This window comes from Pavona decussata, unplaced genomic scaffold, assembly GCF_977016875.1.
Source record: "Pavona decussata unplaced genomic scaffold, jaPavDecu1.1 SCAFFOLD_47, whole genome shotgun sequence".
Lineage (NCBI taxonomy): Eukaryota > Metazoa > Cnidaria > Anthozoa > Scleractinia > Agariciidae > Pavona > Pavona decussata.
In genome coordinates this window covers 675337-692243 of record NW_028145469.1, presented here as the reverse complement: position 1 = coordinate 692243, position 16907 = coordinate 675337, and the positions used below count along the sequence as shown (strand labels likewise).

General features: G+C 39.2%; 3 protein-coding genes across 3 annotated transcripts; 1 reads left to right on the top strand and 2 right to left on the bottom strand.

Moving 5' to 3' along the window:
* Window positions 1-89: 89 nt before the first annotated feature.
* Window positions 90-10035, bottom strand: LOC146482131 (cilia- and flagella-associated protein 298-like). The gene is made up of 7 exons (XM_085107421.1): window positions 9825-10035; window positions 6714-6881; window positions 5465-5532; window positions 3709-3867; window positions 2359-2490; window positions 1610-1705; window positions 90-602 (listed from the first exon to the last, which is right to left on the bottom strand). The coding sequence occupies exons 1-7, from the start codon at window positions 9961-9963 to the stop codon at window positions 495-497; spliced, it is 870 nt and encodes a 289-aa protein (XP_084963547.1). The 5' UTR covers window positions 9964-10035; the 3' UTR covers window positions 90-494.
* LOC146482130 (uncharacterized) lies at window positions 10030-13379 on the top strand. Its single transcript, XM_085107415.1, has 2 exons — window positions 10030-11790; window positions 12369-13379. The coding sequence occupies exons 1-2, from the start codon at window positions 10161-10163 to the stop codon at window positions 12782-12784; spliced, it is 2046 nt and encodes a 681-aa protein (XP_084963541.1). The 5' UTR covers window positions 10030-10160; the 3' UTR covers window positions 12785-13379.
* A 1527-nt stretch (window positions 13380-14906) lies between these two features.
* On the bottom strand, window positions 14907-16628 carry LOC146482129 (neuromedin-U receptor 1-like). Its single transcript, XM_085107337.1, has one exon. It carries the CDS (start codon window positions 16469-16471, stop codon window positions 15332-15334), a length of 1140 nt encoding a protein of 379 aa, XP_084963463.1. The 5' UTR covers window positions 16472-16628; the 3' UTR covers window positions 14907-15331.
* Window positions 16629-16907: the final 279 nt, after the last annotated feature.

Below are 16907 nucleotides of genomic sequence, written 5' to 3'. Positions count from 1 at the left end.
CAGTTGTCAGAACTGGCCACCGGAATGTATCCTAGTCCTTCGAATTTCTTCAAAATAGCGCTTTCTATTTTCGGAGTGATTATTCTTCAAGATTTTGCAGCACCATCCCTTCAAAATGACACAGACCCGCCGGTCTGGCCTATCAGTGCTGACAAATGGAAAGCACTAAGGCTTTTTACGTTGACCGATCCGTGCAAAAGAAAGTTCATTGTCAGCTACAAGTTGCACCAGCGTGGAATTGGGCTAGTCTGTTGTCAATGTTTCAGACTGATTCAATTTTCAAGATCCTGTAAAGTTGACGTAGCGTTGGCGTTTTACATTTGTTCGCTTTGCGACTTTTTAAACGGCCTATGACGTGGAGGAAAGCTGGCATGACTTCGCTTGAGGTAAGAATGATATTTGTCATTGGATACAAAAACGCATAGACTTTCCCATTTGCTACAAACATCCATTCTTTCCCGTCTACGTTGTATAAGTTCATTTGCAGATTATTGTTATGGTCTCCATTTCACGTCTCCAACGCCATGGAACTGTCTTTTGAGTGACTGAGGATCCGCCCATCCCGAGTTAAGGTAACTGTCATCTTCGTCTGTTTCCAGTTTCTGTAAGGACAAAACATAATGGAGTACCGGCGGTCGGTTACTTCTCAAACGCGTAAACTTTCCCACAGTAACGCGCAATCAATTTGATACCGTAAACTGCCGTTATAAGCCCTGGGCTTATACAACTTCGTAAGGGGTTTTAGATGGGCTTATAAATCGGAGGGGCTTGAATGGGGGGGGGGGGGGGGTATATCCAGAATAAAAATTCTGTTTCGAAACGAGCTATAGCAGTGTTGATCGAAATACATTTTTCATTTACTGGTTTTTAATGAAGATTTAAAACGTCAATATTTGGAGCAAAATTAAAACTACAAACAAGCTTATATCGGGGTTGGGGGGGCTTATAATCGGATGTATTTTTTGGTTTACAGGTAGATGGGCCTATACCCGGGGGGCTTATAAGCGGCAGTTTACGGTTGTCCATGAATGCTTATTCAACGAGCATCCCTACGTTTACCTACTGTAAATGAATGTTACTGTTGGTGATTTTGTTAGTACGGGTGCCGAGTTAAATTCACTGCGAGCGCGCTTGTCATCATTGAGTTTTTTTTAGCCAAATGAATGGTAATCGCTAACACTAATATGGGGCGGCGTTATAAGAAAATCTATTTAACCCTTTAACCCCTAATATATTAGAAAATTTACCTTGGGTATTCATAATTATCCTTAATTCTCATGACCTCAGGGGTTGAATAAGCATTGATATCACGAGGAGAAATTTGATGCTGATCACTGTTAGGGCTTAAAAGGGTTAAACGCAGCAATGGCATAAATTTCAATGTTAAATCTTTACAACCAAATTCTGACTTAATGCGTGGATTACATATACACATAATACTTTATTAATAATACCACTTCCCCAAAGAGAATTTTCAGAGGCTATAATATACAGTTAAGCTAAAAATTTTGAATTTTACTAAAGATAAGAGCGTAATATGCCCCAATAAGACAAACACTTTGCAAGCGTTTGCATTGTTTACAATTTATGATTTGACCTTGGCACTAACCTTGAGCTCCTCTTGTTTTCTGTAAGCATAAGCCATCATTTGTTTCCGTTGATCCTCATTGAACACAGGTTCTCGGCCTGGTGGTCCTTGTCCCTTCTGCAACACAATAATTAAAACATTAAAACAAAATTAACCCCACCTCGGTGGTGGGGGTAGCCTGCGAACGCAGACGTATTTCCGGCTGTCTCTTCTCTCGTTTTTCGGCGGAGAGAATTGACAGAATAAGTGAGTGACCATCGTGGTTATGTACGTAACTTAGGAAGTTTCCAAAGGGTCTTGATAGTAGCAGGCAAGTCAAAAGTTTAAAGGAAACGACAAAACCTTTAAGTTTACAAAAAATGTTTGTTTGACAGGGGTCCAGCCAGCCAGCCAGCCAGTCAGTCAGCCAGCCAGCCAGCCAGCCAGCCAGCCAGCCAGCCAGCCAGCCAGCCAGCCAACCAACCAGTCAGTCAGACTCAGTCAGTCAGTCAGTCAGTCAGTCAGTCAGTCAGTCAGTCAGTCAGTCAGTCAGTCAGCCAGCCAGCCTGTCAGTCAGTCAGTCAGTCAGTCAGTCAGTCAGTCAGTCTGTGAGTCAGCCAGCCAGCCAGCCAGTCAGATAGTCGACAGTCAGTCAGTCAAATACAGTGAATGGAATGTATTTTCATTTCTTCACACGTTCACATTTTAGCGAGTTTTTCCAACTCCTCTGAAATTGCGACTGTGTACAAATGAATTATTGAGTTGCATTATATTATGATTATGATTCTCACCTTTTGAAGCTTGCAGATGATTTTAGTTTTCTCGTTTTTACCAATGTAATCTTGAAGCTTTTTTCCTCGTTGTAACTCCTTCCCAGCCCACCATAACTGTACAGTGCTTTCATCCAACACTTGGAGGGAGGCCTACATGTGGTAAATTCCAGAAAAACTTTTAAAACTGTGCTGATTTATGACCATTGAAATAATCAATAATAAATGAGAGATTGCCGCATTTATGTACGCAACTCAACCAACTGCGAAAAGAAAGAATGAAAAAAATCTTGAACAGGATTCGAACCCATGAATTCTGGGCTACTGGTGCATTGTTCTGTCAACTGAGCTCATTAACCAACCAGACATGACTAATGACATCAATGAGTAATCAATGGGTAGCCAATTAGCAATCATTCGATTAATCACCAATACTCAATGAGAAATCAGTGAAGTGAACTTTACATTCAACAGTAAATTGAAGTGAAGTTTGCCATTCAACCTCAGCTTCCACTAACTAATACCCAGGCCTTGGCCAGAGAAAGACCTCCCATAGGCCTCACACTTTGAAATGAGCACACCTTCAACTATGATATTTTTTTTGGGGGGGGGGGGGGGGGGTGAGGGGGTGAACGTACCAAACCCCTAAGTGCTTGCATTAATTTATGTGAAAAGAAAGGGCCTGTTATCCTAAACAGCAGCAGTATATTGCCACTAATTTGAGCAAAAACTTTGAAGAGATATTGTACTGTACTTTTAGCCCGGGAGAATCAACTGCATGTGTAAGCAAAAATTATGCTCAAGTGCATATATTTTGTAGAGTAGGCTAGCATGTGTGAGTCAGCACATTCAGTTGCAGTTTTCTCCCCCTCCCACCCCCCTTCAAAATCGCATAGTTGAATGTGCACTCACTCTTGCCCAAGGCTACCAGTCTTTTTTGGAACAAGCAAGCTTTCAAAAACTCATTAATAATTCATAAGCCCATTGACCTATCAAATGGTCGATAAAACCTCACGGACAGTGGTTTTATATCCGATAAAACCTCCTCCTTATTAGCATGCGGTGTTTAATGTTTTTCTTGTATGCTAATTTCCAACGTTCACAAAAGCATCATTGTTAGGAATTCTCTTGACACACGCTTTTCCAGGAATGTTTTTGAAGCCGTTCAAAAAACTCGCAGCACGACTGTTTTATAGGGTCTAAAACCACTGGGCTGCACCTCCTGGTTTTAAATCCTGATAAAACACTGCTGCTCGTGTTTTAAACATTACATAACCTCTGTGAAGCGTGTTCTTGAATGGATTCCCTAAGGTGCACACACTGAGGATCAAAATAGAGGTTTGACTACACTCCATCAGCATCAACCCTCACCTGTGTCCCTGACAAGTCTTCAGTGTTTTCCAATTCTTGTTTAACTGGTTCATGTGGAGGTAGTCCCATGGGATACACTATCATCACAGCTCCACGCATCTGATCAAGGGCATCTTGTACCACTTCAGAGGTCAGGGGGATGTTGGCATCGACTTGTTGCTGTAACATTTTTGCAATTTGTCGTCAACTTCACGTGTAAGTGAACACTTTTTTTAAAACATGTTTCAGAATTAAGAATCTTGATAGCTTGCAGTACCAGGGAAACACAAAACTCAGTGCAGTTAATCAGATGAAGAGAATTTAAACCTTTTAGCCTAACATACACCAGTATACTCACTTTCCCCACTGTTCTACATGTACATGTATTTAATAAGTTACTTGTTGGGAGAATTTGTATTTCCCTTTTGGTGATGGTTTTTGTTATTCTCATCACTTGTACACTATATGTTGGTTCATGTGGTGATATTGTAAGGAGAACTTAGATGCAAGTCAGTGTTGGGACTTAATATAAAAGGTCAATTGGGTTATCAGAAGCAGGGCAAACGACTTTTGCTGTTGTACATGCAGTGAAAAGTTTGAGTTAATTGGGGGTTAACACTCTTCTACTGACTCACATGTTTACATTATTTTGTTGAAACATATTTTATGTTTGGAAATTTTCAATTTGAAAACCAAATTGGTTTTCCTTTTCCTTTTTTTTCTGAGGTTACAGTGAGGAATCTAAATGAAAGGAAAATTAAACTTGCACCTATTGGCAGAACCACAACAGGTGCCAAAATTAATATTTTCTGTAAATACTACTGTACATGTAGTTTTTATCTGGTATAATAGCCTAGAAGGTAGTAAGGTAATGACTGACAGCAGTCATTATAAATTTTAACACCCTACATGCTTTAACAGCCATGAATTTTGAGTCCTCAAAAAGGTATGACAACTCCTGTCAGTTTTATATTTCATGGGACTATCCATAATTATAATAATTTCATCGGGCATTGCGGCGTATTTTGCGGGCTAAAATGGAGAATTCAGCGGGCTAAAATATATTTTAGCCCGCTGCTCTGAGCCAATAAGAAAGAAGAAAATAACGCAGCCAGCCAATCAGAACTGGAAGCCATTCAATTGTTCGCGCCGTTTAATCTTGTTTGTTTGACTGGAAGTGCTGCTATCTGCAAAGAGATTGTTTTGAGCTACAAAATCGATGGAAAACCTAACGAAGAAGCAAATTCTCAGTCGTCTGAGCTGGATGAAGAGGACTTTAATACAGAAACTCGTGGGCGATGGTGGTAAAAATGCCTGTAGTAGCTCCACGGCCGGAGGCGAGGTGAATGTAACTTGTCTTCTTTGAGCGAAACCAGCTCAGTTACAAGTAATTTTAACAGTCGTAAGAGACTGTTGTTTACAAAATTCTGTTATTTTCTTTTTGAAACTAGAAGCAAAGATTCTTTTGACAAAATTTAATTTGCGGTGTTCTGCCAAAGTTTTACGTTTTACGTTTTTGTGACAACGAAAGCTTTTGTGCAATAAAATAAACGCCGACGCGATTCCGGCAGTGTTCACAGAAAATATCGTGATCGCTTTATACTGTACTGTCTTTGATTCCTTTTGTGAATGCCCTCTGAAATTATTATAATAGTAATAGAGTTGATGTTCTTGGGCGTAAATATGTTTTTGGCCCTTCTCAGAACTCATAAGCCTGAGTCGGGCCAAAAACATATTTACGCCCGCGAACATCAACTCTATTGTTATAATAACTAACCTTGGAAACTCTAGCCTTTGCTTCTGTTCGAGTTCTGTTTAAGACTTCTGCCATTTTCTCACCAGGTGCTAAAAGAGATACCATTCAGAAGTCAATTCACATGTATTAAAAGCACAAATATGAAAAACAACTTTTTTCATGAGCTTTAAGCACTGCATCACTACTTAGATGTAGTTGTGGGTGGGTACTTAGGTAAAGCTGTCCTCAGGCCACAAGTGATTAACATGGTTTACTTTTTTTGGTGTGCATGGTTATTGAATTGTACAGTATTTATACAAGAACATAGTGACTAGGATTATGCTTTTCATTGGCCAGAACTGGCCGGTCTGAAAATCAAATGCGTCATTTTGAAGGGAAGGTGCTGCAAAAATAATTTTAAAAAAGAATCACTCTGAAGACAATAGTATGTGCTTTTTTGAAGAAATTAGAAGGACTAAGATAAAAGTTATCCTTCACATAATTAGTATATGTTCCATTTATTAACTGACCAGTTCTGAAAAATGGAAAGTGCACTAAGATTCTGCATGCATTGACACTGGCCCTTACCCATGATCTATCAAAGGACCAACAAATAAATGTATTATTGTATAATGTGATGTGCAGTCATGATCATGATAACTGATCAACAAAATTTTGAAGCTGTTATGCTCCAAAAAGGCTGACATTATTTTCTCAACAAATTAGACCAATTTGATAAAAAAATTTGACATCAATCAGCAAAAGTTAATTTATCTTGGTTAAAAGAACTGGAATTTTTCTGTTAGGTGAAAAAATAAAAAATATCTGCTCAACTTTTGTTGCTGAATAAATCAAGGAATGACGGGGATTGGACACTAAATGTCTGGTCCCCTCAAAGTGACAAGGAATGACGGGGATTGGACAGAATTCACTGTGAAACAACTTCAGACACAGCTACAAATTTAAATGACATCTGAGAAACAGTGGGATTGAGCTGTAACAATGTACTGTAAGATGATAAAGTCAAGTTAATTTTGTTTTTGACTGATCTGTCAGCAATTTGGACCAGAGTTTTACACACTTCATAAGTTCCTTATGAACTTTTATAGATGGACAAATAATTTAATGGTGCTCTGCAGACATTCACTGATAACACTAAATGTCTGGCCCCTTCAAAGAGACAAAATAATTTTGCATCACTTTTGGAGTCCCTGCATGTCTTAGAGTTTAGAAATATACAACTACGTAACAGCTGGTATTCTGAAATAAAAAGTTCAAAACTACATGTAACCTTTTCCATTTCTTTTTCCAAGAGGATCCTTGTTCTCAGTGACACCTCCCTGGGGGATGCATTCATCTTCCCACTCATCATGAAGATTGAGTTCAGAGAGCTGTTCTTCTGCCAGGCCCTGCATGTTGGGTGGGAGGGTTATCCCATGCTTTGCAAGCTCTTCTATTTCTGCAATTGAGTTGAATTTATGTTATGTCAACTCTGTTTAGTCACCCACACAAACAGAACATATGAAACAGGTTGAAAAGAAATCGTTGTTAATTACATGTACATATCAGTAAATGTGAAAAGGAAGCGTAATGAAGCTATAAGCTTATAGTGGTTTGCATTAAGTCAGCTGGGGTACTGCAACTTCCCTGTTAATGGCTTTGTGCAGAACTATGAGACAGTTGATTTTCCTACATATCTCTTCGGCTTTCCCATCCAAGCTCCTTTACTAGTTTTGTAACAATAGTATGATCGAAGTGATAGTTGCTGTGGACAAAACATGCTGCCCAACATTGAACATTCTCAACTTTCTTTATTTATGAAATAAGCTCTGTGAACTGGGGTACAATATGCAACAAAATCTGACATGGGTCCAGAGGAGAGGGGAGAAGGAAGGATGATAAGCAAGTAGCTGCTTGCTTAAATGTTGTACAAACAAGGCATTAGACCATTCTCTTGAATGTTGGTTGTTGTCAATATCATTATCATTGTCACCAGTCCACCATGTCTAACAAGTTCAGGTAACACATAGTGTAAAAATGCTACAGGTTGAATTAATTGAAAAATCTCTACATAATTTGTACATACAAGGGGCAGAAGTTCATTATTATTCCATAAACAAAGTACAGTTGCTACAGTATAAATTTCTAGGACATGACCACTATCAGTTGTGATACTCACTGTAAGACAACTCAAATTGTCCATGTACAGCTGTACATGTAAGGCTTACAAGCAAATTATTTTATAGCTGTTTTGAAACATTTTCCTACGCAATATAAGACATAAGCGTAATCGCTCAGTGTAAAAGGCAGACTGCAGACTGCAGACTGGGGGTAAAATGCAGACTAGGGGTAAAATGCAGACTAAATTATAAAGACTATATTTTTAAAGTTACAGTCAATCCAGGTCACGTGTGAACAGTAATTCCAAGAATGAAATGAACATTCGAATTTCTCTTTGTAATGTCCGACGTGTGAATGAAATGTTGGACATCTCTCTGGAAGTCGTTCCGAAAAAGACGCATTAACTGAAAAAAAGATTCAAAATACTTGGGAAACAATTGTTATTCTTGAAATATTCAATTTTGCAATGTAAAGAATTGAAAACTGACATGTAAATTTCAAAACTCCGTTCAAATTTCAAAGATATCGTTCACGCGTGACCTGGGTTGACTGTAAAACACTCGAAGTGATTTTGGTCTGTAATTAGAAAGTCAATAAGTAAGTGTAGAATTCCAAAAAGATACATGTAGCGTTGTTAGCGAAAAAGGAATTTGAGGCTTGCAAAAAAAACTTAGGATTTCATTACGTGACTTTTGGGGACCGCGCCCTACTTCTTCCAATACTTTCAAAAATTATTTCTCCATGAATTCGCTTCGAAATAAAGAGAAAAAACGCTCAACAAGATATTTAAACAATTGTTATTCTTGAAATATTCAATTTTGCAATGTAAAGAATTGAAAACTGACATGTAAATTTCAAAACTCCGTTCAAATTTCAAAGATATCGTTCACGCGTGACCTGGGTTGACTGTAAAACACTCGAAGTGATTTTGGTCTGTAATTAGAAAGTCAATAAGTAAGTGTAGAATTCCAAAAAGATACATGTAGCGTTGTTAGCGAAAAAGGAATTTGAGGCTTGCAAAAAAAACTTAGGATTTCATTACGTGACTTTTGGGGACCGCGCCCTACTTCTTCCAATACTTTCAAAAATTATTTCTCCATGAATTCGCTTCGAAATAAAGAGAAAAAACGCTCAACAAGATATTTAAACAATTGTTATTCTTGAAATATTCAATTTTGCAATGTAAAGAATTGAAAACTGACATGTAAATTTCAAAACTCCGTTCAAATTTCAAAGATATCGTTCACGCGTGACCTGGGTTGACTGTAAAACACTCGAAGTGATTTTGGTCTGTAATTAGAAAGTCAATAAGTAAGTGTAGAATTCCAAAAAGATACATGTAGCGTTGTTAGCGAAAAAGGAATTTGAGGCTTGCAAAAAAAACTTAGGATTTCATTACGTGACTTTTGGGGACCGCGCCCTACTTCTTCCAATACTTTCAAAAATTATTTCTCCATGAATTCGCTTCGAAATAAAGAGAAAAAACGCTCAACAAGATATTTAAATGTTTTAGTTTTGAAAAAAAAAATGCATTTGACTTTGTGCTTTCGAAATATATCGGTGAATTTTAAAGTGCACGGATGGATGCATTTTACTACCGTCCGCCGTGTAGTGATTACGTTGTAAACAAACCGAGTACAGAAAACTCAAAAATTCGTATCTCGGTAAATATATGTCCTATCGAGCTCATTTTTGTCTCTATAGAAAGCTGAGTAAATGTAGAATTCAAATATGAAAAGATTTCTGTTGTGCAGATAACGAGAAAGGAATTAAGCGCTTGCGAAAAAATCGTAGAAAATGAAAACAGTTCTCACGGTTTAAAATGAATGAATACTTTCCGGGGTACAACCTGCCCAACCGAACAAAATTTAATTTACTTTAGTCTGCATTTTACCCCTGGTCTGCAGTGTTCAGTCTGCATTTTACCCCTAGTCTGCATTTTACCCCCAGTCTGCAGTCTGCATTTTACACTGACCGTAAGCGTAATGGATGTTGATTAAAACGCTGTTCAACGTTTAGATTATTTCTTAAAGCTCAGCAAGTGATCAAAAGACATACACAAAGCGTTACATTGGCGCATTGGACTTCGCTACGAACAATGTAACTCAAGCAGATACCCATTTAATTCCCTTGGGTGATGTTTACACGAATGTCCTGCCTATCTCGAATTCACACTTTCTCGAACGACTTTTGGTTTCCTTCGAGTGTTCGAAAAAGTGGGAGTCCATCGTATACCAGCACATTTTACTTTCAAAACTTGCAAAAAAATTATACAACTTACCGTAGGACAACCGCTCTATTTTCAGTCTGCCATTCTGAATTTTGACTATTTGTGGTATAAGCTCCGACAGCTCGGCTTGACAAGTTGTCTCGTAAAGGAATAAGCTTTCATCTCCCTGTTTCAAGTGTAATTTTACCATTTTCAAAGCGGTTGATATTTACTTTCTGAACGATTAAAGATGGCGGACACAAAAGCTAAACCGTTGCTATAGAAATCAAGGAAGCTACACCACAATGCAACGCGATCTTTGGGGTCACATTTTATGACTCGTACATGAACCGAAAGCCAAAATCATGACCGTGCAGTCTTGAATCCAACAGCAGTCTTTCTTCAAATATGGATAAATCTTTGTCCCAATCTCGAGGTACTAACACAAAAGATAGCTTTGGTTTCACGGTGGATTTTTCCTGGGGAGTTAGTTCTCTTCGGCAATGTGCCGGCTTTCCATCAAGTTTCCTCAACCCAAAAGACCGGACATCCTATTTTGCACCTCTTGGGGCTCTTGTAGTTTGCTGGGATATCGAAACAAGAAAGAGAAAGTTCTCCTTTCAAGCTCACAGCGATCTGATCACCGTAATGCTTCATAACTCCCGTCTGAACATTGTGGTTACTGCTTGTTACAGTGGAGAAATAAAACTTTGGAGTTCAACCTGGGAACTGCTTGTAAATACGAAGGCAAGGATCGGAGAGATTCATTTTGCCGATTGGTGTTCGGAAGGGAACCGAGTTTTACTCTGTGGTGGAGAAGATTCAGTTGTGATTGTGTATGATCTTTTTAAGTGTGATGAAAAGTGGGAAATTCAAGAGAAGTGGATTGTGGCCGCCCCTCAAACTCCTAAGAAACTTCCAGACAATGCTATGGACAATCTTCCTAAGAAGGAGGGCAACCCAAGTAGCTCTACATATGTGGAGCAGAAAGACTACTACGATATGGTGATTTTTACGCCCGAGAAGAACGTAATTGCTCTCCTGCAAAGACACCATAATAACTTTAGTGAGGCTCATTTGTACTCTGAAGGTGGCACATTTTTGAAATCACAAACTTTAGACCCACTAGGGGACTCAAAGTCATCTTTGATGTGCCTTTCATCATGCCACAATGGTATCTTTGCTGTGGGATTCCAGGGTGGCTTGTTTCTTCTCCTTAACGAGCATGATCTTATGGTCACGTCAGTATTCCAGGCCACAGGTTCTGCGCAGGTAGCCATCTGGCATGGCGACTATCTACTCACTGTGTCCTACCTGTCTGGAAATTTCTCATGGTGGACACCCAGTGGTGAGCTTGTCCATGAAGTTGGTGGTGGCCCGACAAATTCCATTATTCACCTAAACTGGGCAGTACTTGGTAAAGAGTTATGGGTGGGAGGCATCATGTCGCTTCATTACATCACCCTTAATTACAACAATCCAGAGCAGAAATTTCCAAATAGTCTTGAAGTGTGCAAAACCATTAAATTTCTTGAAGTCACTGGATGTGGTGTTGCGGTGAATGATTCAAATCTAGTGGTGGCAGGAGACTTTACTGGGAATGTCTTTGTTTGGAAAGGGGGTGAAAGTGATCCTACCTTCAGGACAAAGTATGAGGCTTCCATAAGATGCCTGACTTGGAACAATGGCTATGCTTTCATTGGATCCTTGGATGGTGAACTTCTAAGATGGCTTCCTGGTAAAGATTCCCACCCACATACTGCTTTGACCTGCGTTGGCAGTATCATGACAATGGCCTGGTCACATGATCTCACCAATCTAGCTATTGGTTTGGGCACTGGAAATTTATGTGTCTATAAATTTCCACAAGTCAACTCATCAGAGCCAGAGGAGCTGCTTAATTTTAGAGCGCATTTTATCAAGAAGGAAGAGCAAGAGATGGCAGCTGAGATCTGGAGTGTGTGTTGGAGTCCCTGTAGTTCCATGATAGTGACAGCATCTGAGGATCAGACAGCTGTGGTATGGAAAGCTGTCAGTGGTGAGTGGTTTGATTTGTAATTTTACAAAACCTCGAATTTTTTCATTCATTCATTTGTTTGGCTGACTGATGATGATGAAGAAATGTACCAAAATTTATAATGCATGTGCGGGTCCATTGATTACTCATTAAATCCATGACGCTCTCAGTAAGGATGCCATAGTAGCTGCCTAAACTCCCTGTTATTAGCCCAGTAACCTATTGGGTGAGAACCTGTACATGGGTCATGGAGCATCTCTTACAATACAACAATACAACAAACATAGAAACAAAACTTTTATTTATTTATTTTATTTTATTTATTTACACAAGAACACCTGGTTTAGCATAGCTAGTTTAACAGAAAAAAAAAAAAGAAAAAAAAAAGAAAAATAAAGCAATAATTCCTTAGCTGTGACCCACCAGGCTAATGAAATTAGCTGCTCTCAAACAACTGCTACACTGCATACAGGTAGGTTTCATAGACCTCTACCCTGGAGAAGTTAATGAAGTGCAGGGAGAAGTTAATGAAGTGCAGCATGAAAAAGACAGGAAGTTAACTTTAAATGTAGTAAATTGTATTTTGTTGTGTCTTTCAGGGCAGAAGGTTGAAACCCTGACTGGTCACTCTACAGCTGTGACATCAGTAGACTGGAAGGAAATGACCAATGGCCAGCTGATATTGGCCACCTGTGCTGACGACAGGACAGTACACATAAGAGATGGAACAACATTCCAACTGAACCATGTACTGGACACCAAAGACATCCATGGGTGGTACACGCTGACGTACTTGAACCTCAATCCTGTGAGACAGTGGTGTCTTTGCTCCACCCAGAATGGTCGATTAGTACTTTGGGACTGCATGAGTGGAGAGCGACTTGGATGCAAGAAGATGCATGCTGGGTCCATAGAAGGACTGGTTTGGAATAAGGATTACACCTCTTGTGCCACTGTCAGCTCTGACTGTGTAGTGAGCATGTTCACAGTGAATGAAGTACACTGTAAATTGTGATTGATAGGTTTAATTGGTATATTAATGTAGTTTGATTGAAGTTCATCCTCGTCATCAACATTATTATGACTCCCTGTGCCCTGAACACACAGTGTTGACAGTCAAGGCCAGAGTGATCTTATACCCCATCCCTATCCTTTGTCACTTGTCCTCTGCAATTTTTAGCAATTGTTACATACAATTTTTATGCAGATCTCTGATTTCCTTATCTTTGTTGTTTACGTGAGGTGAGGGCCAGGTTCCTACAGTGTACCCTTTTTCCCCTTGCTACCCAAGGACCTGTCTCTCATGTTTGAACCTGCCAGCAGAATCATGGCCTCTGGTATAACTCTTCAGTCACTGAGAAATGCAAGCTCCCCACACATTGTCGAAATGGTAGTGCATAGGAAAATGGCTGGTTGGTTTTACGGTATACTTTTTGAACAAGGTTGATGTAAAATAAGGTGTACAATTTTATTCTTATTTTTGTCAAAAAATGCAAAACTTTGAAGAAAAATTAATGTATGTTAATCTTAAAATGATGGAGTTAGGGTTTTGAGCATTGGTTGACCAGCTCCTTGAGACTTCTAAGTAGTGCCTAGCCCCCACCCCCCCCCCCCCCCCCCCGTAATCCCCCACCCTCAACATTACTGACCTGGAACCTGTTTCTCGAACTTGTGATAACAATTTTTTTCGAATCCTTTGGCTATCATTTGGTGGTAATTTTCAGCACTTAACGGTTCCTTGGCTACCATAAAATGATAAAAAATGTAAAGTAGATGTAGAGTCCTCATATAGTGTACAAACAGATCATCTGTTGAGGAACATTGTGCTCATAAAACAAGTTTTTCGAGCTCGGTAACGTATCAATGAAACCCAAGAGAGAAAGTGAACCTGAAGATAGTTTTTATAAAATTATTTTATTTTTTAAGAATTGCGTAATATTTATTAACAATAACAATTAACATTGTTGTATAGCTGACGTTTTTCCCTCCAAAGCGCACGCATTCATTGGTTAGTTCATAGTCACTACGGTGGAACCATGAACCTCTTAGTATAACGAAATCCTCGTTTATATTCTTCAGCCCGGCCAAAGTGAAATGTGTGGAATAAAACCTCGGTATAACGAACCCTTGATATAACGAACCAGTTTGCGTAGTCCCTTGGTACTTCGTTAAGTTGGGGTTCCACTGTATGTAACAATATTGTCGCTATATAACAAATCATTTAATGACCGGTCCCTTGGGAAACCAGTTAATTTTGTTTCGTTAGAATCTCAATGTTCGTCTCGGGAACCATCCATATTTTTTTTATTCAAAATTAACTGTTTCCTCAAAGACTAGTCATTAAGTGTTGGACTATTTGTTAAACATTAGATGTAGTATACTAATAGTTAGAATTCATTCTCAAAATTTTTATGTTAGCTTAATGATCTTGTAACGATGTGCAAGAATAATAGCAAAAAAAAACAAAAACAAAAACAAAAACAAAATAAAAAATAAACTGAACTGAACTGAAACTAAATGACAATTTGTCGTGTTGGGATTTGCGCTATTATTTTAATCAATCATGGTCAAAACTGGGTTCTTAGCATCTTTTCTGTAACCTAAATGCAGGGCGTGTGGAAGACCCCTGAAATAACGTTCAAAGTAACAATTGACTTCTCTTTACAGAAAACGCAAACGAGTCAACAACAAAATAACTACAATAGGAAAACAACGATATTTAGTTAATATTTACTAAAAAAAATGAAGATGAATTCAGTTCACTTTCCTGGGACACAACACGTGCGGTCGTAGATTATCAACGATTATTAATCAACACATTGTAACACTGACCAAATATGGTTATGGTGCACTTAATATTCGTCTTCTGTTCGCAACAGTTATTCTGCGATGTACGTGATTGCGTATGTCGGGGAAAAGAACGTGACAAATAAAGACGATCTCCAACTTTTCTGTAATAAAACTGAGCTTTTGCTTTGTTATCAATATGTTGAACAGTAAAACAATTGTCCTGCTCTATCGTGCGGAAAATCGCTTGATTTTAGCCAACTCGGCCTACGGCAGGGGATATTTCGCGCAATTTTGCCAAAAAATATCATGAATATTATAGATATCTCGTGCTGCAATCATATGTTGCTTGAATACATATCAATTTGAAACAAACCAGCCAATTCCTTTTCCTTTTTTTGCTGTTTGTCTACACAAGATGAAGAAAGACGCATGGAACGAAATCTTTAAAAGGCAAATTTTTTCTAAACCTTCCACGTAACCTATTTGATAGCATATTTATGGAAAAAAAGATGCGCAGAGCGTTCAGGCTAAAGTCAGTTTCTCATGGAGTATGTTCTTTTTTTTAGACAAATTCTCTTATCCTCGAAGATCTGAGAAAGCTCTCGCTGGCACACCGAATTCGCCCATTTTATCTTCCTCCTCCGCATGACCGGCTCTGCGAGTCTCCTAGTATGCAAATGTCTTCAGTTGTGGCAGCTGTATAGAGCATTCTCTTTAGCAACTATTTTGTTCTGGTTTACTGAGATCTTGATGTCTTTCAGTACAGTAGATTTTAAACGCTTGTAGTCTTCACTGGCATTGTCTGTTGTCTGGAGGTCCCTGCCAACGACTCATCTGTTTGGCTTTTTCCAAGAACGGTGTTCATCTTTCGCAGGATATTTATATAAGGTAAAATGCTCTTGACCTCCCGACGAAACTCTTTGTTCACAACACAGTAGACAAGTGGGTCTGCTGCAGAATTCACCACTGTGGAAATAACCACTAGCGTGACTACAATGGTGTAGTAGCTTTTAAGAGGGAGATCAGTCCAGACGAGTAACACCAGGCGGAATGCGGTGAAAGGGAACATGGTAACAGCAAACAAAATGACCAAAGGTTTAAGAATTCGATATGTCTTCCTTTTTTGGCGGAGCATGGTTTTTAAACTCGAGGATTGCGCCGGATGAACTTCGCCGCGAACTACACTCGTACTACAACTAGAGAGTTCCTCTTTCAGGATTAGTCTTGGTCGCTTAGAGACCAACCTTGCGATGGTTATGGAACTGAAGATTATGATAGCGAGTGGCAAGACGTACAACAACACATTGAGGCTGATCATGTAGATCCAGAAGAGCGCTGGTGACCAGGTAAGATAACATGTCTTATGGCATGAGTCGTAGGCTTGGAACATGTAGAGTGGTACGGACGATAAGATGAAAGATACAACCCATACAACCACTAGTATAAGACTTTTTCGGTTGCGAGAACGCGTCCTCCGAACACGAATCGCCTTCCGAGTAACGTTGACATATCTTTCCAGCGAGACTAGGGTAATGGAGAAAATAGCTGCGGCAAAGAACGTTTCTGTAGCGGGTGCAAGGTAAAGACAAACTGCTTCTCCCAAGAACCACTTGAACGGATCTTGTTCCTTCAAAATGGCAATTGGGAAATTGAATAACAGTACGCAGAGATCTGCGATTGCAAGACTGAAAAGGTATTGGCTTGTGGGTCCGAGTACGTGGGGCTTTCGAATGATCGTGCAACAGACCAAGGCATTGCCAATGATTCCAAAGATGCCGAGGGTGATTTGGAATCCAATTCTGAAGATGGTTAGTCCAAATGGCTCTTCAAGATAGATGGGATAGGTGATGTTGTTCTCAGTGCAGTTGGTTTTCATTGCTGAGATGATGCTGTTGAGGCTGTTTGTAAACATAAAAGACTCAATAAGTATACATAATTTATAGTATGTCAGGAGTATGGGACTACCTAGGCACTACTGGCGTGTTCGTTCCTTCGTCAAGAAGCTGGGATGAATGCAGAACGGCGACGTGGAAAAAAGGTGTGTGAAAGGCTACCAGCGATATAATGCTGGGGATTTTAGGTTCTTCGTATTTAAACACTGTATTTCGCGTCACGTTGGCTTCATTTCCAAATGACCAAAAGATCTACTATGTGTTTACTCCAAAAACCGAATAGGTCGCATTAGGCTTTATACGACCTACGATTACCTACCACATTTTGTAGAAAACAAACAGGTCTGTTATTGTTTTAAATTCGGCGGCCTCTGATCTTAATTTATAAACCGTACGTTAGAAACTTTATCCTGCTATAGGTTTTTCGGACTTCTGTTTGCACAATTTAGGCGATGT